Source organism: Syngnathoides biaculeatus, chromosome 6 (assembly GCF_019802595.1).
Source record: "Syngnathoides biaculeatus isolate LvHL_M chromosome 6, ASM1980259v1, whole genome shotgun sequence".
In the NCBI taxonomy this organism is placed as follows: Eukaryota; Metazoa; Chordata; class Actinopteri; order Syngnathiformes; family Syngnathidae; genus Syngnathoides; species Syngnathoides biaculeatus.
In genome coordinates this window covers 31,434,419-31,457,470 of record NC_084645.1, presented here as the reverse complement: position 1 = coordinate 31,457,470, position 23,052 = coordinate 31,434,419, and the positions used below count along the sequence as shown (strand labels likewise).

Here is a 23,052-nt window from a genome sequence, read left to right as displayed (position 1 = left end):
TACGCTGTTTCAAAGTTAGGAACAACAACGCTGTCCAGTTTTACATTTGACCTTGAAGTGTTGCTTTTATACACCAATTTGCTGTAACTATGACTTAACGTTAACTTTTGGGGTCACCCAACGACCTCCAACCGTATTACATGATACTTGTAACAAAATTTCACGCCCAAAAAACAAAACTCCTCTACTGTAATTCTGAAATTTGAGCTTTCTTTCCATTATTTTTAAAGGCGTTTTTTTTTTTTAAATATTAATGACGACACAGACACTGATCTTGGTTTGACTGAGTTTATTGTGCAAGTCTTACCCAGCCAAAGCGTTACAAGTACATGACGATACAAATTTGGTCTGCATGCTCCTAGCGCATTCAAGTTTGGACACAACACATAAAAATTGATCACAACCTGTCACAAAAAACAAAAACAACAACAAAAAAATAACTGATTTATAGTACCACTAACTCCAACTGAGGATATATTGCACTTATAAAAACACCAACGAAAAACAAACATGATTACAAAGCAAATTTACAGTCTGTATAGTTATACACATGGGGGGGAAATAAAAGTATTTCCATCAATAAACATCATACAGCCAAAAATCAGTAGCAGGATTAGGACATTCTCTACACTAAAACAGCAGCGATGCAAGCTGACCAAACAAATACATACCATGTGGAACCCAAATGTGCCATTTGCAGTAAAACCGTAACGTGTTCATTTTATAAGGTACAGCAAACTTAACTGGGCACAACAGGGGCTCTGACCTGGTTATTATTAAGAAACGTTCTTGGTGATACTTTCCGTCAGCAATACTGTACTTGAAAAGCTTTGATAATAAAGACACAACAAAACGGATTTGGCAAACGCGTGTATGGTGATGAAAGTCGCTTTAAAAATCCCTCTCTGAAATGTTGACGATTACCGGTAAAAACACGGAAGCGGTTTCCAAGTGCATTAGAAATATTGTACACTCCCTTGGACCAATGACTGAAGTGGTGTACACTAACATACCAGCAATCGGACCAAATCTGCGCATTTTACCTCCTCCAAGTCAGCAAAGGCCCAATTAGCTGATGTCTCTGATACAATACCCTCGTTTATTATCTGTGTGGGGTGTGACTTTTTTTTTCCCCTTTACACCCACCCAATTTCACCCCCTTGGAAAATGGTCAGCGCTAACAAATGTAAAGTTAAACCTGCTCATTACTTTTCGTCAGTGTAGATGTCCTGCCACCATGCTGCCTTTCACAAGTTAGTCTTTGTAGTATGACAAATACCTGGTTTGAGTAAGATTTGTTGCTGTATATGTCTGAAGTGTTGTTAGTCATCTGCATACACAACATACTATACAAGCGTAACAGACACACTTGCTGATTTTTCTACTCGTCTTGTTGGTGTTTTCACATCTAAAAATCGGTTACAATGTTAAGGGTCAGTACACTTGTACCCCATTTTAGGCGCGTGGATTGTTAAAGTGATTGTAGCTGGTAACCACAGTCGAACGATACTGGGAAGGTTTGGGCCGACACATGAGGTAAATGTTAAGTGCTTCTTTGGGCATCGTTTCAAGCAATTCTGGTGGATAAACGCGACAAAAATCCAAGTCAGTATTTGTAATTTTCTTTTGTGCGATGTCAGTATTTCAAATTTCCTTTTGTGCGCATGTGTTGTAATCATGACTTATATTTGAACTTTGGAAATCCTTGACTAAGTTAAGGCAGACAAGATTCCTCACATTTGGACGGCTAGATTGTATGTGCATGTGTGTTTAATGGCTGGTGTCATGTGGCCCCTTCCATTCCCGTGGTGCAAGCTTGGCTGAGGTTTGCCGTGGAGGACGCGGGCTCCTGATCAGATTCCCTCACGCATATGACGGCATCGCCACTCACATTGATAAGACACTGAGCCTGAGTGAGAACACAAATGGGTGAATTAAACTGCTGAAACGGGGCTGATTGCACAGCAGTGCCTTGACTTATTAGTTTAATTTCTTCTGTGATCGAGCTCTTAACTCCATGTATCATACACAAAACCAAATTCAAACCATTTGGGTTACAAACTGCAAAATATTCAAGCTGAATGGAACATCAGAAGAGGTCAAGGTTTGACTCATAGGCTCATATCCCAAATTTTGGCACGGAACACCAAGTAAACACAAACACAAAAAAAATATCAAATCCATAATGTAATGGGCTTATAACAAAAAAAATGGAGCACTAATTGTATTCACATGCAAGGAAAAAAAAAAGTTCCATAATGTGTGTGTATACCTGATTCTTATTGGGATTTTCCATTAACACACACTCCTTCATGCTGTAGGACACAACTGCATTCCCACCCAGAGCTGCAACGTGGGCACGGACCATGGCAAAAACCTCTGCTATGAATGAATGGAGGAAGCCACTCACACCACCTTCCTGTGAAGAACAAAAACACGACTGGTGTGGAATCCATTTTTTTTTTTTTAGGGGTTGGTTTGTGCAATTCGGGACGTACCTCTCGTAATGACGTGGTCTCTCGAATGAAGAACATGTTGATGATGCCCAAGTATTTAACTACCCGCGTGGCGGGGAGGAAGGAAAGTGGCGTCATCTTCACAACCGTGACCGAGCTTCCTCCGAATGAGCAGCGGTTGGAGCGCAGTGAGCGGGAACGGCCCTCGGTCAGAGGACTGGAGCGCTCCAGGGATGAGACTGAAGGTTTACAGAGACCAAAAAAATGCTTATTTGCAGGGGAGGTTGCTGAAGACAGCTGTGTTTGTTCCTAAAACTTGCAATTGTACGATGTCAATACTGCATAAACTGCACGGAAGATTGTCTCAATGGTCAATTTTTTTTGTTTTTAAGTAAAAATAAATAAAAACTGTATAGATATATATGCACATACACACACTTCAAAGTTATAGTTGGATATCATTACATTTTTTGTTAAGTTATATAAACAAAACATAATGGGCTTATTTTATTCATACTTAGCCATATGGTTGCATCTACATTCTTTTGGTTTGAACTGTGGCTGTGACACTACAAAATATTAGGTATACTTAATACTTCACCATACACTTTTGCAGCTGCGTTGACAGGCCATGTGTTATTCACATTTATACAGAGAAAATCATTTTGAGGGAGAATCACTTCTAGTATTTGCATCGTTCTTCAAATGTCACTCCAAAGGTTCCAACCAAAATTCCCAAGTAGCTAAATTTGTTGCTCTGAGCTTTTTTGGCAGAAAGAATTTGCTAGGTTTGTTTGGAAAGTTGTTTAATGTCGCAAGAAAAGTTTGTATAATGACCAAAGGTAATGGTGACGCCAGTAAAATAATAATACAAACTTATACATTCAATGAACTTAAACATATACTGCATACCTCTGAAACCGTGAGTCATCCACCTTTTGAGGTTCAGGATTCTCAAATTCACATTGTTTTCCTCTTTCTGTAAGGTCCTAAAATGCCACAAGATGGCACCAAAGTCATGGCTTAATTGGAAAGTAGTAATTGGCACCAACAAAGTATGTGGTAAGTAGAGGCCCTGTAGCTCAGTGGTTTAGAGCACTGGTTTGGTAAACCAGGGGTTGTGGGTTCGTATCCCACTGGGGCCTCCATTCCCTGAGAAGGGTTGCGTCAGGAAGGGCATCCGGCGTAAAAATTGTGCCAAACATATATATGCGTTCATCTGAGATGACACGCTGTGGCGACCCCGAAAGGGACAAGCCGAAAGAAACTTGCTTGCTAAAGTATGTGGTAAGTGATTATCCCAAATGAGAGATCTGTATGTCGGGGAGGAGTTAAGTTTCGTTTTACAAGAGTATTTGCTCCATCATTACCTCTGGTGTATTTGTTTTTCCCAATTGAATAATCACTATGGCATTTATTATTAAAGGTTATGTTGTAAGATTAGTTTGAAATAATGTACAATTATTTGGACATCATGTTTTGGGGTGTAGTATATTTATGGTGAGTAAAGGCAATAACAAAAATAGTTTTGGGAAGGATGTCCATCAGTCACACACTATCACTATTCGCAGCAGGATTTAGCTTGAACGAAAAACTGCACACAAATAACCAAAATTTTTTTAAGGAGGAAATTTGCTTTTACCAAACATCCATAGAACTTTATTTCCTGTAGGTGTTAACCGAAGGTGATGTGACAAAAAAGGGCTTGTATGTGACATAATTAAACACATGCAGTCGTCGATGATGTGGGTGGCCAAACAATCACTTGCCGTGCGTGACAGGTGGACAACATGTTTTACAAAGTGTCTGCAGACAGACACAGAGACCTGGAACAGCTTTGGTGTACCATATAAATATATGTCTGGAAGACCACAACGTGACACTGTTGAAGGTTACTCTTTTCGACCTCATACAATGAGAGACTGAGACAGGTATGAGCTGAGGCGGCCACAATAATAGTGCACAAGCCAGAGTGTGAAAGGGCAAATTTAGCTGATGTGGGTTGTGTTAATCAAGAAAAACTTGTCAAAGCCACTGTGGAGCCTACAAATAGTCCATCAATTTATTAGAAAGACCTGCACAATGACACTAAATTCAGTGAGACTATTTTTGTTGGGGCGGCACGGTGAAGTAGCTGGAAAGCGTCAATCCCGGACCCGCTGGAGTTTGCATGTTCTCCCTGTGCCTGTGTGGGTGTTCTCCGGGCACTCCGGTTTCCTCCCACATTCCAAAACCATGCAGCATTAATTGGACACTGTAAATTGCCCCTAGGTGTGATTGTGAGTCCGGCAGTTTGTCTCTATGTGCCCTGCGATTGGTTGACAACCAGTTCAGGGTGTACCCCGCCTCCTGCCTGTTGAGAGCTGGGATAGGCTCCAGGACTTCGTGACCCTTGTGAGGATAAGCGGCTAAGATAAATGGATGGAAGGATATTATTGTTGTTAAAGTTTGCAGTGTTAACGGCACAGTGTTCACTCAATCAGAACAGTTTAGATTTTTGGCAAGCACTGGTGGGATATATTCCATCCACAGGAGGCTTTAAGTTGATATATTTTCGGGTCCCAAGGGATGTATAACCATAAAATTGTTGCTAAATGAAGTAGCATTTACATTTCAGAGGGCATGCTTTTAAGCATTCACCAGATTTTTCACAACTGGGAAGACACATTTTATATTCTCTTCAATTTTTGTCCATACATCTATTTACCACATTGATTATTCTCACTGCGGTCGTGGCTGTGATGGCACCTATCCATCTGACTCTGGGTTAGAAGCAGGTCACATATCGACAAAGAAACATTCATACACACATGCACACCTATGGGAAATTTAGAATTTTCAAATTAACCTCCCATGCAGGTTTTTGGAATGCAGGAGGAAACTATAGTACCTGGAGAAAACGAACACAGGCATGGGGAGAACATTTTAATCCCACACAGGTAAGGCTGGATTTGAAACAGAGTCTTCAGAAGTGTGTGGAGGTTGTGCTTACTATTCAGAGATGTTGCCACCTTGCAATTTTTGTAATCATTCAAATTTGGCTGGATTGTTCTGTGGTATGTGAAATTTACAAGACTCATTTGTATGTTACACAGTCAGTAAACCTACATTAAGTTTCCACCAGAAGCTAGTTAGGATACGCTACAGCACAGCGACATCTGCTTTATAGTCAAGAGTGGAATTTGCTAATGTATTTGTGGTTGTATGTCTGCTGTACATGGGCCCTGAGATTGGCCAGTCCAGCGTGAACGCACTCTTGCCCAAAATGTGGAAGGAAACCATACTCTTCTGATTTTTTTCCTTTCGGCTTGTCCTGTTAGGGGTCGCCGCAGTGTGTCATCTTTTTCCATCTAAGCCTATCTCGTGCATCTTCCTCTCTAACACCCATTGTCCTCAAGTCCTCCCTCACAACATCCATCAACCTTTTCTTTGGTCTTCCTCTAGCTCTCTTGCCTGGCAGCTCCATCCTCAGCACGTTTCTACCATTAGTACTTGTAGAAAAACCCATGAAAGCTGCATACTGGAAGGCCAGCATCGAGATTCAAAACCTGGACCTCACAACTTTGAGGGATGTGTGCTAGCAACCACTAGTCTACTCTATTGTCCAGCTGTCATCCGCCAGCTTGTGTTTAAGGTGAGGCGTCTATTAAAGCAAAGGCAGACGTTTGAGAAAACATTGTCAAAACTATATAAACTGGATCGGTGACTAAATTGTATTGCACTAGACATCTGGATTTCCTTATACAAGAGGATGCACTCGGCTCATGTTTTGGATCTCATTTTATTGTGCAGGTTTTACCTAATATTGAGGCTAGCAAATGCAACTTTGTTCAGTATTTAGAATGACACTGAATTAATACCTAGGGGAAAAATGCATGTGGAAACAAATCCAAAGTCCTGTTTATTTGCCATCATCAAAAATGCAAATTGCTCATTCCCTGAAAGCCGTGGCCTTAAATTTTTTTCCATTTTTCGACAAAAAGCTGCACTTTGATTCCTACAGCTCCACCCCACAGCAGCATGCATGGACTGTATTGTATAGTGTTGTGTGTGTGTGTGTGTGTTGTGTATCTTTGCACATGGCCAGCAAAGTGTGCTCAAGTCTGTGTCCTCCTACTTGTCTTAACTGATCCTCGTCTTATGGTGTGAGCTTTCAGCCTAAGCAGCTCTAGCCAGGTGCTGCATCTGTCTGCAAAGGAACCGTAATCAACGGAGGCAGCTGGAGAGAACACACACACACACACACAGAAAAAAAAACCCACAACCACACAAAAGACAACAAGGAAAAAAAACAAGAACAGAAAAAGAACAAACGTGGATGAGGTCTGAAGCGGTGTGGGATAGTTCTGTCCAAGACATAAGGATGGTAAACAAAAAAATGGGACCGTGTTGCAGTTTTGGTCGCAGCTAGGTTGGGCGGGGACCTTGTGTGTGTAAGTGCTTTTGGAGGGGGGACTTACCTCTGGATGACACAGTGGTATTTGCTGGGATGCCTGTGAACAGACAAACAAATTTATTATTCGCATTTGATATACAAGGACTCTCTGTCCATTCATAAACTAAAACTGGATATATAAATTGCAGGTCTATGTACCCAAAGTACCCTGAACTGGAGGTGGCAGAAATGAAGATGTTGAGGTTCTCGCTCGGAGTGACCAGGTTGGATAGGATTAGAAATGAGCTCATTAGAGGGACAGCCAAAGCTGGATGTTTTGGAGACAAGATTCGAGAGAGCAGACTTCGATGGTTTGGACATGTTCAGAGGCGAGAGAGTGAGTATATTGGTAGAAGGATGCTGAGGATGGAGCTCCCAGGCAAAAGAGCGAGAGGAAGACCAAAGAGAAGGTTTATGGATGTGGTGAGGGAAGACATGAGGGCAGTTGGGGTTAGAGAGGAAGATGCAGGAGATAGGCTAAGATGGCAAAAGATGACACGCTGTGGTGACCCCTAACGGGACAAGCCGAAAGGAAAAGAAGAAGAAGTACCCAATTATGATTGAATGCTGTCCACGGAACACCGAAAACAATTTAAATCAAGGATCTCAGCATACAAGTGGCGCAGGCATGACTTTGAGCGGAGAGTTTCTCAAGCCCCATAGAACAGAGTTGCTACGCTTTTTTGTGCAGATTTAAAACAAAACAATTTATATCCATTGACAGAGGCTGAAATAATTATTTAACATAATTTTTCTCACTAAATAAATATGTTTCTAAAAGTGGTACTGACATGAAAATAGCATGAGATGTTGGGAACAACTCAAGTAATCAATCCATACAAAGAAATTAGAATAAGGTCAGAAATTAAGTTATGTGTAATCATGTGAAATGACACAGGGATAAAGCATTGAACATGCCAAATGGTATTAATTTAATACTTTGTATAAAAGCCTTTGTTTGCATGACAGCTTCAAGACATTTTCTGTATAGAGAAACTAGTCACATGGATTGTTCTGGTGTGATTTGGGCCGATTCCTCCATACAAGCAGTCTTCAAATCTTGAGGGCTGTGTGATCTTATTTTATGGACCTTGACTTTCAGCTCTTTTCATAGATTTTCAATTGGATCCAAGTCAGGTAATTGGTAGGGTCGCTCAAGCAGGTTCATTTTTGTTCTTTGAAACCAATTTGAGAGTCTCCATAGCAGTATGTTTTGGATCGTTATCCTGATGAAATGTCCACCCTCGATTCATTTATCATCATCCTTGTAAACGGCAGCAGATTTTTTTGTCAAGAATGCCTCGGTACACTTTGCCCATTCATCCATCATTCAATAATGTGAAATTTACCAGTACCATTTGCTGTGAAGCAGTCCCACACCATCACCTTCACCACCAAACTTCATTGTTGGTATGGTACTTTTTGTGGTGTCCCCTATCTCCTCCAAATGTGGTGTGAATTATGGCAACCAAAGAGTATTTAAGTATTCTCCCAGTATCGAATGGGCTTGTCCAAATGTTGTTCAGCAAACTTCAAATGTTTACATGTTTTTTTTCCGGCAATGAGATCTTGTGTGGTGAGTGTGCATACAAGCCATGGCAGTGGAGTTTCTTTGTGAAAACAATACCTGCAAATTCCAGGTATATTTCAAGCTCTCTACAGGTGGCCCTTGGCTCTTAGACAACTTTTCTGATTATACTTTGCACGCTGTCATGAACCTTGTGAAATCCTGAATGAGGCAAATTGATGGTGGTACTACTGACTTTCCACTTTTGTATTACGGCCCTAACAGTGCTCACACGAACATTCAGAAGCTTAGATATGCCCCTTTAACCAATGCCATTGTTATGTTTTGCAGCAATTACTTTGGAAAGGTGTTGAAATTTTTTTGCTTTTACCAACCATGGTACTCACACTTTTGCTGTGACACCTTTTTAAAGGCCATCAATTAGGACTGAACCAGCTGATATTTCCACTGACAAGGGGCTGGATTGCTATTTGATTGTTAATATGATTTTAGGTATTATCTTGGCTTTCCATGCCTATTTGCACCTCTCTTTCTTCATGTTTTCAATACTTTTTCCCTGTCATTTCAGACGCACACAAACACACACGCACGGACTGTATATTAGGGATGTAACAATATTTACAATACTCCAAAATTAAAAGTGCCTCAATATCATCATGGTCCTGTCTTGGTATAAAATAAGGAGTTGTGTTAAAAGTTTTGTTTTGGGCCGCCTATACACAATAGGACTGCTTAGCCAGGGTGCTCAAGTCAACCTGTAGCACGCTATTTCCTCATCAAGTTTATAAACACACCTGATTGGACCGCATAACTCATATGGGTATGTCACAAAAGATACAGTGATCTGCTCACTTCCCCACATGACCAAAAAGCTGCTTTGGGAGGGATGCAGAAAAAACACGCTACCCCAAGTCCATGGCAACAGCGCAGCTGCTATGCCTGTCTGAGGATGTGTAACAATCGATTGGGTGAGAGGGACCTTGCTGTTCATGCCAGCCTCCTTCCTAGCAAACGCTGACCCACAGGTCAGTATCACCCTGTTTATGGACTAAAGCCAGATCCTAGTGGGTGGAGGCCCCCACTGGAAAGCCCCAAAAGCAAGAAATCAATGGACCGCTACCACTGCTCCCTCTCAAAGATATGATCCGCTGAAGCATATTCTAATAGCCGCACTCTTTCGGGGTATACTAGTGACTTAATCTCACGTCCAAAGTCGTAGGTTAAAAAAAAAAAAAAAAAAAACAACATCAAACAGAAGGAATATTGGTTCCGACTGACCATTAATGACTTCCCTTGATTTTTTTTGGACTCCAACATATACTACTAAATTATTAAAATGGACAATTTCTCAAGTGACAATTGTTTTTATTGTTGGTAATTATTATCACTGTAGCAAAAACAGTTTTGGAGGTAGACCATATGGCTATAAAGAAGACTGCAAGAAACAAGAAGGAGGGCAGCTCTCAGTTTGTTCAAGCTTTCACCTCTTTGCCCCACCTTTACTGGGAACTTTCCTGCAATACCTTGACTTTTCATGCAATATCGTGAGCTTTCCCAAAATATCATATCATCATACTTTGAGTATCCATAATATCATAATTAAACCAAACTGTGACCAATCGATAAAGTATCGTTACATCCCTAAAATATATAAATCTCTATATCTAAAACATTTCTTTGTCAAACACAATGACACTTTTATCCACTAGGAGGTTCACAACAGAGGAGACCACACTCTGCAACCTGACACCACTGAGGATTTACCTTCCGGGTGCACAATAACCAGATGATTTTGGCAGAGTTTTGCAGCCGGAGTGAGTAAAGAGATTGTACCTGAGGTGTGAGTGAAGGACATGCGTGACACTGCCTGTTAGTGAAACAAGGTGTGTGCGAGGGGAATCTTGGAAGTCAGCTTGATGTTACCTGAGGTTTTAGATGGTAGCTGAATGTTGGCGGATGGAGAATCGGCCGAGAGCTCCAAGGGAAACTGCAGCTGCTCTTCGGTCTCACTGCACCCTGAAACGCAATTATGCGCGCACACACAAGTTACCCAAACATTCCACATGACAAAAGTGTTGATTCCTCAATCCACTACACTCTTTGAAACTATGAATACTGATGCGTGCAAATCTATGAGTGCCTGCCTTCCATTGAGTCTGAAATTAACAGCTGGGTAAATATTTTATGAATTACCTGCTAACAATAAAGTGACTTCGAATGACACCTTCTGAACGGAAAAAAGGAAAAATGAATTTTGCCAAATTGTGATAATTAGTAGTAATTATATAATGACGCCTCCACACCGAGTTTCTCCACCCTTGACGTGGCAGCAAGTCTGGGCAAAGTGCTGCAATTTTCAAAAGGAGGACAGCAAGGAAACACAAAGCCAACACCTCAACAGAGATCCTATGTTGTTGAATGCACAGATTAGCATTATCAGCATTTGCTTCAGATAACCAGCACATTCTTGAATGTTCAAAAAGTTTGTCGAGTTGTGCTCGGGGTTTGTGTTTGTGCTATGGACGTTATTTTCTGTGTAAGTTTTACTTGGGATGGATTATTTCTACTTTAGTGTTTTTGTAAAGGGAATATGAATTTTAACTTCACAAATAAAAGTTTAGCCAGTGCCCCAGAAGTTTGTGTTTCACAAGCAGGGTTCCACTGTTACATTAGTTAATAAACTTTATTTTGGGAGTAAACTATTGGTCACTTCCTTACACCAACCTTTGGTGACAGGCTTTTCCACTGGCTTGTCCTGGGTTTGGTCCTTGTCGAACGTCATGGCAACCGCTGTCACACCAACCTGGCAAGCAGATGTAGGTGCGTAGCATAGTGCAAGTGTGAAAGGTGGAGAGGTACCAGAGGCATATATACATGTGAGGGATGCTCACTTGTATGAGTTCTTCTTCTGGTACTGCAACAGTGAAGTTCAGATGACAAATACAGCAGGGGATCATAGAGCGCAACTTGAAGTACAAACTCTGAAATGAACACAACAAATTGAGGATTAGGATTGTCACTTGTCAAGGGTCACACAGATTTGTTTTCTTATTTTGACATTTTACAGTGGTTAACTTAATATTTAACCCCTGCATGACAAGACTAAAAACATGAAAGGAAAATTCCGACTGATTGCTTTCACATCTTATTCTACATTACAGTGACAGATGTTCAACTATTACGAAAGGTTTATCTCATGCCTACAGTTCGCCTGGGAAGAAATTGTTTCAATTTCTGTAATGTAACAATGGAAAATTGTTATTCCAAGCCAAATATAACAAACATTTATATATATATATATATATATATATATATGTATTACATTGAGTTGGAGTTCTGGCATTCTACGTGATTTGTCATACATACCTTCAGCAAGTTCTCACACAGGTCAGTGAAGATCTTATTCAAGCCTTGATTGGTGAGATTGGTATTACTCAACCTTAATACCCTCACAGATGTAAACATCTGGAAAATTGCAACATTAATCAGAAATTGACATTTAATTATATTTCAATTAATAATGTCTCATTTTTCCTCTTCTTGTGTGTACCAATTTAAAGCGGAATAAATCCACATTGATAATCAGGCCAGATTTGAGCATTTTTTCCTTTGTCCAAATTCTAATAAATGTCAGCAGTTTATTTATTTATTTTTTTTTTATTATCGAGATTTAAAAAAACGTGTGTATCCTGCTTAAATTGCCAAGCCACTTGATGCTCTATATGTACATATTGCAAATGGAGCAATTTAAAAGAGAGACCTGTACTCCCGAGGTCCAGTTGTAAATCCCAGGCATGATCTCAGTGTTACAGCTGTGGAACCCTAAAGAAAAAAGATGCGAGTCAGGATTGAGGATAAAAACGTATTTTGACAATGACGTGGTTCACATACCCGTGGGAGGTGAGGCATCCATGAGTAGGGAGTGAATATCTTCCACGGCATCAGTGTCGTCAATCTACAGGAGGGGTGGGATAACATTAGTGCTCAAGGACTACAATCAATTTTTTTAAAAACAGATCTGTCAAGACAACTTTTGATTAGTTTAAAAAAAGGTGTCTGTAAATTATATCCACTTATGTGTCCATAAATAATTCATTCTTCCATTTCTAATATTTATCAATGCCGGTAGTTTAATTATAATGTATTAAAAAATTAATAAATACAGTACATTCAAATGGTAGGTTGAAGTGTTTATTTTACTACTGCGTCACTATTTATAACATATAATTTAACTAATTTTTCAATGCAATAAATAGAAAATGAGTAAATGGATTTAAATTTAAATATTTTAGGAAGAAAAAAAATAATGCATCAAATATTCTTAAAAATTAAAATTAAAAAAATAATCTCTCGCATTTCTTTCCAAATAACTAATAATCTCAAAGGAAAACAACACAATGAATATATTTGTTGTCCAACATTAAATTTAAAAATATATATTTATAATATATATATATTTTTTAAATAAAATAATGTGAAAAATGGCGGCAGGGTGGATCAGCTGGTAAAGCGTTGGCCTCACAGTCCCGGGTTCAATACCGGACCCGCCTGTGTGGAGTTTGCATGTTCTCCCCGTGCCTGGGTGGGTTTCCTCCGGGCACTCTGGTTTTCTCCCACATTCCAAAAACATGAAACATTAATTGGACACTCTAAATTGCCCCTAGGTGTGATTGTGAGTGCAGCTGTTTGTCTCAATGTGCCCTGCGATTGGCTGGCAACCAGTTCTGGGTGTAGCCTGCCTTCTGCCCGTTGAAAGCTGGGATAGACTCCAGCACTCCCAGCGACCCTCGTGAGGATAAGCGGTGAAGAAAATGGATGGATGGATGTGAAAAATCAAGTTTCCTGTAATATGTGTTGCATTAAATTAGCAGCGGTTTTAAAAAATAAAAATTAGTTATTTAAATTTGTGTAAAAGACTCAAACACTATAATTTAAAGTCAATACTTCAAGACCTTAACACCGACCATATAACTTTTACAGCACCATACACACCTCCAGGACAAAAGCATCCTTCTTCCCATGAGAAAGATCAAGTTCTGATAGCTCATCTGAGCTTTCTGAGTGTGAGCGGAAAATCCTGGTTCTTTGTTTGGGCTCAGGAATGGGAGACCCCACCACTTCCTCAATGAGCTCCTATGAAATAAGCAAAAAATGAGACAACAGGTGAATTGGTGTGGCTACTTTAAGGACATCATTGCACCTGCATATGTAGAGAGACTATGTTAATAACACGCCACATGCTTGCTCATGTACTACCATCAGTCACACACACCGCAGGGCTGGTGTTAATTTGAAAATAGATCTGGAGGGGCAGTGTCACACACAAACACCAAATGTGTGTGTGTGTGTGTGTATACACACACACACACACACACAAACACACACACATATATATATACATACACACACACACACAAAGTAGGGCTGGAATGGTTTGCTTTCTATCTCAGTTTTGTGGTTTTCGGTTCAGTACATATTCAATCTTACCAAAACAACAAATTATGTCTTGTATACAGTACTTAGGTTAAAAGTAAAAGTATATTCACATCATTATTACCGGTATTACCTTTGTTGTAACTGTATTATAATTATTGAAATTGTTATTAATTACATATATTTGCTGCTCTATCTATGTCAGCTCTGCATACTGAATGGAAACGGCGACGTGCTCTTCCATTCAGAGGCAAGAGGTACAATAAACTTGTATATCTACCTTTTGCAATTCATCAGTTACAATTGGTCAAGTCTCCAGCCACAAGAGGCCACTTAGGTTGGGTTACAAGTTGGCCCGTTCCCTAACATCCCCCCAAGTTAAAGGGCTGTCACACAGGAGTGAAGTGTTGGTACATGTTGTGATTAACAAGAGTAAAAGGATTTATCATGCGTTGCCGTGTTGCACAGCGATCAGTACCATGTTTATGCTGCCGAGCACCTCAGGGTCCAAGGTAAATATTTTCTTTAATGACCAGAGAGAAATAAAAGTAAGTGTATCAAGACTTACAGAGAACAGGGAGACAACATATCACAAACTGTAGACAATGCATGAGGACTTGAAGCCACAAAACATCATGGACGTTTTTCATCAAATGTACACCACAAGGGTCACGGTGGTAGATTGCAGAGGAAGTCTATCACAGCATCCATGATGTTATGTGTTCAATCACTGACAAAAGCATGTGACACATGTGACAACAGATGAGCCCTGAAGCGAAAAAAAAAAAATCAAAAATTAAGTACTACATTACGTTGAAATACATAAAGAAATGTAGTGAAACAGCTAAACAATTTAAACCAATTTGTTCGATGGCATTTAAAATACTGTACAGTGTTCTACTGTTGATCGGTCACGGTGAAGCCGTACAGCTGTTCTTTTAGAGATCGGTTTTCGTAGGTTTTACATCATAAAGGCAAGACTGAAATTAGAAACGAGTGTTTTCAGTGCAGTGTAAACTAAATGTTTAGAAGGTTTAAAAAAATAAAAATGAAATAAAAGTCTTCCAGTTCTAACAAGTTTAAAGGTCAGATAAAGACATTATGCGATTCAGTTAAAATTCATATTTGAATTGTTTATGTTATACGTCCACGTAACGACCATAGTTTAGCTAAGTGTAGTTTATTTTTTTATGACGCATATTGAGCCCTCCCTCAACATACCCGAACTTTAAGAGACCGGGTGTGGTTACTCCATCCACCATAAGGGCTACCAGAAGTGACATTGCAACTGACAAACACGGCGTACTACACACTACTATATATGCAATGGCATGCAACGCGTTGGAATATGAGGAGGAAGAGGATTTCGACGTACAGGAGCACCCATCAAAACTTGGCATGGAAAAATAGCACAGAACCCCAAATGAACAGGCTGTTTGGCTCATCTAATGCAGCATGGGATAGAGCCAAAGACTGGAAGGCACTGGATGCAAAAAGCACAAAGTGCATTCTGCATTTTGCAAACTAAATTAATAAAGATCTGCTAATAGAAATAAACCAGTCACACACACATTCACACAGTCCATGTATGTGTGGTGTCTCTCACCGGCAGAGTGATCTGATAGAGGTCTTTGTTCTTGGCGATGGTGTCATTAATCCTCTTTTGGATAGTCAACATGTGGTGCTCGTTGCTCAGGTCGCTTGGAGTCTTCCCTGCGACCTGGATGCCTCCTGGTGTCGGGAGGGCAGTCAGATACACTCCTGTGGCGGACTGAACAGATTTAAAAATATATATATACTGTACCGCAATGCTGCCAGAAAGCTTGATTACTCGGCTATAGATGTGGGATAGCCCCCCCAATAGCTGCGTGATACCCCCCCCCCCCCACACACACACACGTGAGCATCAGCAAGGAAGGAAAGGAAAAACATGGGTGATAGGGACAAAGCCCTGACATGAATAGTGAGAATCTGCAAGCAATTGGGGTCCCTACCAAAACATTTGTAATTGGTTTTAAATGCCAGAAAATGTGGCCGAAGCAATACTCATGTCTAAATGTCTGCATGTTTCATCATATTTGAAAATACATCGGTGAGATGCCACCAAGTGACGGCAACTCAATACTGTTCTTGCTTGTGTTTTTGTGCAAAATAGTGAATAAGTGAGTTTTCCACTGAATAACAGAGGGCATGTTTCAATCAACACCCAACAATAGGTGAATTCGCAGATAATGCAGTGGTTCACTATGTAAATTCATGAATAGTGGATGGCCCATATGCAGGAGGATAATGCATTAGATTTAATAAAATTTAAAAAAAAAAAAAAAAAAAAAAGGACCTACCGCCAGACCCAGCAGCATGTTCTCGCCAATGCTAATCTGTATGTGAAGGCCGAACAGAGCGTTCATGCTGTGCAGCTTCAGCTTGTTCATCAATTGAGTGTGTAGTTCGTATTCCATAAAAGGAAGCAGGTTGGAGATGGCTGTGGCGTTCACCTCTCCCTGGGCTCGCTTCTTCAGACGGCATAGCCTGCGAGGTAACAAACACTAACATTAACCTGCATTGAGTAAAAGTAATAGACAGATGCGCATCCTCTCGGAACGCTTCAAGGTATCATACCTGGCCTGAATGAGGCAGCCTTTCCCTGTGATGGCTGCTTCTGATGGCAGGTCGATTGTTGTGAACAGAACATCAGGGACCTAGGAAAAAGATAACCGTAATTAAAGCTGCAAACAGCAATGAACAGGCCCTTGCACTCACGTTTTCAGGTCAAATGCTCAAAATAATCATCAAACTTTGATGCCACACTCTGTTGACAGATGGCATCGGATTTTTTTTTTTTTTTTTGCAATATAAGTTACAATTTGTTTTAAATTCTTTCATAGGAGTTTGAAATGAAAGTATAAATCCTGGAACTGGCTGCTAATTTGCTGAATCATGGAGGTCATGTTTGGGTCCCCTAAAATACATACATTTTCACCAGGATACATGTCCTTCCAAATCATGAACTTTCAGAGTATGTTGAGGCTCCTAAAGTAGCAATTTGTCAGGAGACATAAGCAGAGCGATTCCAGCAATGGGGCTGGGGTTCCAATAAAGTAATCAATTATGCTTCCTAACAATAGAGGTCATATATACAATGTAAAAACAATTGCAACACACTTCAGACCTTTTGTCGTCTGCAGAGGTAGCAGTAGGTGAGCTGAGCAGGAAAGGGCATGTTGAACTCATCGTAAGGTATGTGACAGAAGCCGCAACTTGAGGGAGATGGCTCTTCAAACCTAGCAAAGGCAACAATTTGCTGTCAAACTACATAAGTTAATTTACATATATAATTGACACATTACATACCTGGGCTCTACATGATTTCATGGTCACTCAAACTGGGACTGGCCTTTGAGTTGGTGTGAAAAAGCGATCGAATCAAATCTTGTAATATGCATGCTGCTCGATTCTGGAACTGATGCTATGCCGCATTTACTTTAAAATACACTGAATATTTCAAGTTTTGTATGTTTATGGGAGACAACATTTGAATCTACTCTGCACGAAAATGCTACCCATTTGTAGTTCATTCTTGAAGTCATGGATTACTGATTCAAAACCCTCCACCAAGAACTCTGCAGGACGAGGTATCTGATAGCCAAGCCCGAGGAGCTGCACGGATCTTCAGCTGGAGAGGGACAGCAACTATGCGAAAACGTTGATTCAGCAAGACGTGTAGATAGCCAGCTACCCAGCGACTGACATGGCCAGTTTTGCTAGCCAGCTAGTGAGCAAGCAAGAAACGAAGCAGCTGATCCCAACTAATGAGGATTTACGGCACCGAAATAGGGGCGAAACCAAACCGGGCTTATAGTGTTTTTCTCAAGATATTCAGGACAAAAATGCTGTTCTTGTGTCATCTAGTTTGCTGAGTTTAAACAGAAGTTCAATGTCATGCATGGTTGGATATGACTATTTAAAAAAAGATCAATTTATTCATTGACTTCATAGGCGACAATGTTTATCGTGGTGTTTATTGTGCTATTGTTTCTGTCTGTGCTCAATTACCTCTTTTATTGGCCCTCATTACATTGTGCAAATTATACGTGTAAAACTGGGGATCAAACCACCTGTGGTCTGTGCTTCCTACGTCCAAACAGCCTTCCCGCATGTAGCGAGGATTCAAAATGGCTGCCGTGCCAGATGCAGACAGGATGCACACCTCCTCGCTGAGTTTAGCGGATGGAGATAAAAGAAAGTGGAGTAAAATAGATGCGTATGTTCAGAAAAATATAGATTTTTTTTTTTTAGTGGAGAACTTTTACTGGGTGAATTAAAAAGTCCATACCAGATGCTGGTGCTTTCGCTGTATCCAACGACGGCATGGCAACCAAGAGCTTTGGCATGAGACTTGATCTCCTGTCGTATCTCCTCCCACCAGGCGTCGCGGGTCTCTGGCTCATCTGGAAAAAAAAAAAAAAAAGATGAACAAAACATTGCCAGTGATTGGATGAATTATGCATCAAACATTCATTGGAATTGTATTGTCTACATGACACACTAAGCCTGACTGTCAAAAAGCAAATATGACAGCGTGATATTTCACACGTATCTCTCTGGTGTGGTCTCAACTTGTTTACTTGGATCACCAGAAAATAAATGGGCAGCTTGTATTTACTGGTTATTTGTAGCATTCCACTGTGTTGTCAAAGCAAGGCGAAATGAATGTATATCATTGTGTAATACAAAGCGACAATGATAATGATGAAGGCAAACTCAACTGATTACTTAGATGAAACAGATTAAAATCAGATTAAGTAACATCTTGTACAGGGGGCCCTCGGTTAATGACATGTCAAGTTTAAGAACGGAGCGTGAGAATACGTGGTGAAAGGGGACAAAAAGGTATGCTGTTCGTGCCGTACTTAAATGTTTTTCATTTGATTATTTTACATTTGTGGATTAGAAGTGTTTTTCATCCAAATATTTAAGGTATTAAGATATGATTTGTGCTTTCAATGAGACCATTTTTGAACGTCAAGGAGGAGCTAAGTTCAGCCTCGGTTGTTAGTGGAAGTTACAGACGCTTCCATACACAGGGCAAAAACATTTCATTTTTTGTCTCACACTCTGAAGTCAAATCAGACTAAAACCTCTCTTGTTTCAGGTCAGCCAGGATCACCAAAATTCTATCGGGAGGAATGGGCCTGCATTCCAGCGGAGTACTGTCAGAACCTTGTGGAAGGTTACCCAAAATATATCACCCAAGTCACGCAGATCAAAGAAAATGCTACTTGATACTAAGGAAAGGTATGTAAACTTTTGACCTCGAAGAAAATATAAAAATCTCTAAGAAATTCTCTGTTACTATTATGCCATTGAACAAAATGAAATAATTTTGGTCAGTCTGACTAACCTGAAAAAGGAGAGGTTTAGTTTGGTTTGATTTCAGACAATGAGACAAAAAAATGAAACGTGTTTTTGCACAATGTATGTAAAGTCTGGCTTCAACCGTACATGTGAATGCACACTAAATCATCTGTAAAACATTTTTTTTTTTTTAGTTTAGTGTTGTAAGATGGGTTTGACGTAACATTCAGGTGTTAATCAGGGCATTTACAAATTACCCATGGCAAGTCAAAAACAGTCACAAGCAAGCTTGCAAAACATACAACATTCCTGATTGTTGTACGAAGGGATGTCACAATAGTTACGCTATCGAGTATTTCAAACACCCTTGTTGCACAGGAAACAGTTCCAGCACAATGGCATACACACCTCCCATTCTACATGACCATGCAGCTGGATAGGACAAGACATTATTTGATATGATTGTGGTCTTGTTTCAACATAAAATAATGACCCATTTTGTGACAATTTATATGTTTTTAAACCATTCTAAGCTTTGTGCCTCCAAAGTGTTCCTCCCTTTCTGACTTCAATTGAGTTTTTGGACTGAAGTTAATAAATCATCGTTAGTAGGCAGTAAATTCTAACTTTAGTTACTGAGTAGCAGGACATTCTATTGTTACAAGTTAAAAAAAATATGACGCTAAATTAGTGAAAAGACTAATAAGAGGTTTGTTATTCTGAGCACAGCAAAATTTTTTGCTTTGGCAATCAAATTAAATCAAAAGCCTTCATTGTCATGACATAACTGTGCAAACAACAAGATAACGAACACTACTCCATAAGATCCTGAAACCAATATAAATTACACACACACACACATAAAAATACACACAAACCTGTGGGGAAACACAAATTACGTGCCTGTTGAGAAGGACTCGGCAGGCAAGGAAAATAAATGTTTTTTCTGAATTCCTGCTTTCACCTCTTCGTTCCACCTGCACTGTGAACCTTCCTGCAATACCATGGAATGTCCCACAATACTGTAGAAATTACCATGAGATAAATACTGTGATGAAACTGAACCCTGACATACATTTGAGTGCCCCTGACTGAACTGGGCAAGCTTGAGTTTGCCATGGAAACAAACATTTCAGAGGTTAACTTCAAGCCCTCTTTTGTACACAAAAAGGCACACCGTACTTGATGTTTTTAATTTAATTGTTTTCCATTTATGTTGTTTATTATATTTATGTCCAAGACGACTTTTTCACACAAATATTTAGAATAATAATGCTGTTACTACTGCCCTAGTAAAAGTTACTGGCAGAATACAACATGTTCCAACTCACGTACAAATTTGGGTTACATCGTCGCTGAAGGAACAGAACTTGTCGTAAACAGAGGACCACCTGCATTTTTACAAAATGTTGTGTAATGCTGATTCATATAGTCTCTCTTAATTAAATCAGTCACATAAACAAAAACGAGATTGTATGCGGCTCAATTAGGAGATTATAATCAAGCCTTCACCATGTATGGGTGTGTTTCAATATTCTCATGAGGCTTTGGTCAAGCCATCAATGTATATATATTTTTTTCTTATAAAGCTCATTTCAAGTATAAAACAAACCCAATGTGTTTTACAGTAGATAAAACCAATAGCTGTAATAGCTTACACACTTGTACTATTACAAAGATCTGAAGTGTTTGAAAAAGTTATAAGTGCTGTTTCACAAAACAAAACGAGAGCTACATTAGAGTATTGAGTCGCATCCCGTGGATCCACATGCTTAATGAGATGAAATTTAGGATTCTTGGAATGATCCATGAGAGGGGGAAAGAATCAAAGATGAAGTGAAGAAATGAAGGATTTCGACAATGTCAGGCATCAAGTCCTCGAGCAACTTACTGCAAACTATAAGCACAGTCACACAGGCGCCAACGTGCACACTCACGACCATGTGCACGCTTATGGGTAGTGGAGGGCCATATTCATCCACCAGAGTCCCTCATAGACTACTTTATCGTCCCTCAAACTACACACCTTTCTATCTATCCCAATGATTCCTTGATTTTTTTCCAATTTTCGTAAACTGCAAGAATTCCTTTTCATCCATCTGCTCCTTCCTTGTCTCCATATGAATACGGCCCAGTTAGTTAGGCGTGCACATGTGGTTATTTGTCAACCTCTTAAACCTCAACAGGGAGGGCATTGGGGAAGGGTGGAGGGGCACAATGCAGCTTGAGGGAGCATTGGAAAAGAGTCGGGACAACATTAAGGGAGCACTGCAGCAGGATGAACCAGGTCAGAGGTTTGGATGGGGGTGTGTGGAAGGAGAAGGATGTACTAGGCCAGGCTGGACGTGGGTGAGAGCACAGCGCATGCTCAACTTAACTCCACACATACACACACACACACACAAACACACACATTCACACAAAAAAAAAAGAGAGAGGAGATGACAGCTCACTGAGTTTTATGCAGGGCAATAGCTGAATGTTTCAGGAGGCCAATTGTATTTAAATTGACAACAAAAGCAGGCTCCACATCAATGAGCTGCCAAAACTTCCACGGGTGAGAGCAGTAAAAGGGGGGAAATACCTGCCGTGACACTATTCCAGTCTAGCAGTTTGTACGAGCGCGTGTTACCCAAGGCTGGGCCAGAACACACCATTAGTACAGGAAAGAGAGAAAGAGAGAGAAACAGAGAAGAAGAGACAGTCTAACACCACAACAAAAATACTCCATTTACACTTATAGACAATAGACAGCGCTACTTCACACTCACAATGCATTCAATCCAGAAATAACAAAAGAATGACAAGCCAAAAGGTAAATTCGAGATGAGGAAAATGACATATTTGTATCCTGGTACACACAATTTCAACATTCAAATAAGTTTTTCTGTATTATGTTCTGGTGATGAGCCAAACATAAGCGCGTCCAACATCCAAAAAATTAAATGACATTAACTTGTCTTCCAGATTGTATAGCCAGGTAGTTCTTAACCGAAAATCCAATTCAAGACAACTAATTGCGAATAATTATGAAAAGGTAGTAAAATGTTCTTGTAAAATGAATTGAGCATTAAGTGCAATAAGGTGCAGAAACTACAAATAAAGTGGTGACAAATATTTGGAGCAATTATAGCCACAGCAATTCATCTTAAAGTTTATTCCATAAGAAAACCAATTACACTGACAGTGCAACCAAACATTTGACCTCACGCAGCCTTAAACTAAAGACAAATAAAAATAGGTTTGTCGGGTTTACTGTGATGATTTAATGATCTGGTTCTCTAAATTGAATTGGAAAATTCTACACAAAAAAATCTACAAGCGCTGCACAAGAGACACACAACAGACAATTTATAAAGGTACACCAGCAGAATCAAATTGCATCCAATTCAGGAGATTTGTCCAAAGTTTTGCCCTTACAACGGAGTTGTTCAAGGTTACAGTGTGTGTGTGTGTGTGTCCATCTGCGACAGCCTTTTTACACTGGATTTAGCAGAACGCAGCACACCCCACTGTCAATGTCCACATTCATTGTGTATAGAAAATCCAAAATCCATCAAAATAGGTTAAACCCTCTCAAGTCATGAAAAATAAGGTCTGCTCTTATAATTATTTTCTTTAATTGGTTTGAAATCAATATTGTTGTTAGTATTATTGTCATTGTTCTAATTTCCTTTTTTGTGTCACAATTAAATTGCTTTTCTTTACTTTGTGATCTCGGTTTGAAAAAAAAAATAAATAAATAACTGCAAGACCAACGGAGCCTTTTTTTCCGATTATAATCAGCTTGGAAAGCCAAGCATGAATGAAAATGTTCCATATAAAAACCTTAATTGGAATAAACA

The 23,052-nt window shown here is 39.8% G+C and overlaps 1 protein-coding gene across 4 annotated transcripts in view; it reads right to left on the bottom strand.

Annotated features, from left to right (window-relative positions):
* Positions 1 to 261: 261 nt before the first annotated feature.
* The window catches only part of c2cd5 (C2 calcium dependent domain containing 5), a 39,391-nt gene continuing 16,600 nt past the window's right edge, over positions 262 to 23,052 (bottom strand). The window contains exons 11-28 of one of the 4 annotated variants that reach the window (XM_061822003.1): positions 18,186 to 18,300; positions 17,968 to 18,066; positions 17,022 to 17,133; positions 16,472 to 16,551; positions 16,195 to 16,381; positions 15,459 to 15,623; positions 13,412 to 13,552; positions 12,311 to 12,374; positions 12,180 to 12,241; positions 11,786 to 11,884; positions 11,311 to 11,400; positions 11,144 to 11,222; positions 10,343 to 10,435; positions 6,917 to 6,949; positions 6,574 to 6,675; positions 2,499 to 2,695; positions 2,273 to 2,419; positions 262 to 1,909 (exon numbers count right to left, since the gene is read on the bottom strand). In XM_061822003.1, coding sequence (XP_061677987.1) covers positions 1,784 to 1,909; positions 2,273 to 2,419; positions 2,499 to 2,695; positions 6,574 to 6,675; positions 6,917 to 6,949; positions 10,343 to 10,435; positions 11,144 to 11,222; positions 11,311 to 11,400; positions 11,786 to 11,884; positions 12,180 to 12,241; positions 12,311 to 12,374; positions 13,412 to 13,552; positions 15,459 to 15,623; positions 16,195 to 16,381; positions 16,472 to 16,551; positions 17,022 to 17,133; positions 17,968 to 18,066; positions 18,186 to 18,300 — 1,991 coding nt within the window. In that variant the 3' untranslated portion in view covers positions 262 to 1,783. The remainder of the gene's footprint in view (positions 1,910 to 2,272; positions 2,420 to 2,498; positions 2,696 to 6,573; positions 6,676 to 6,916; positions 6,950 to 10,342; positions 10,436 to 11,143; positions 11,223 to 11,310; positions 11,401 to 11,785; positions 11,885 to 12,179; positions 12,242 to 12,310; positions 12,375 to 13,411; positions 13,553 to 15,458; positions 15,624 to 16,194; positions 16,382 to 16,471; positions 16,552 to 17,021; positions 17,134 to 17,967; positions 18,067 to 18,185; positions 18,301 to 23,052) is intronic. The other 3 variants (XM_061822001.1, XM_061822002.1, XM_061822006.1) reach the window with 3 other exon arrangements.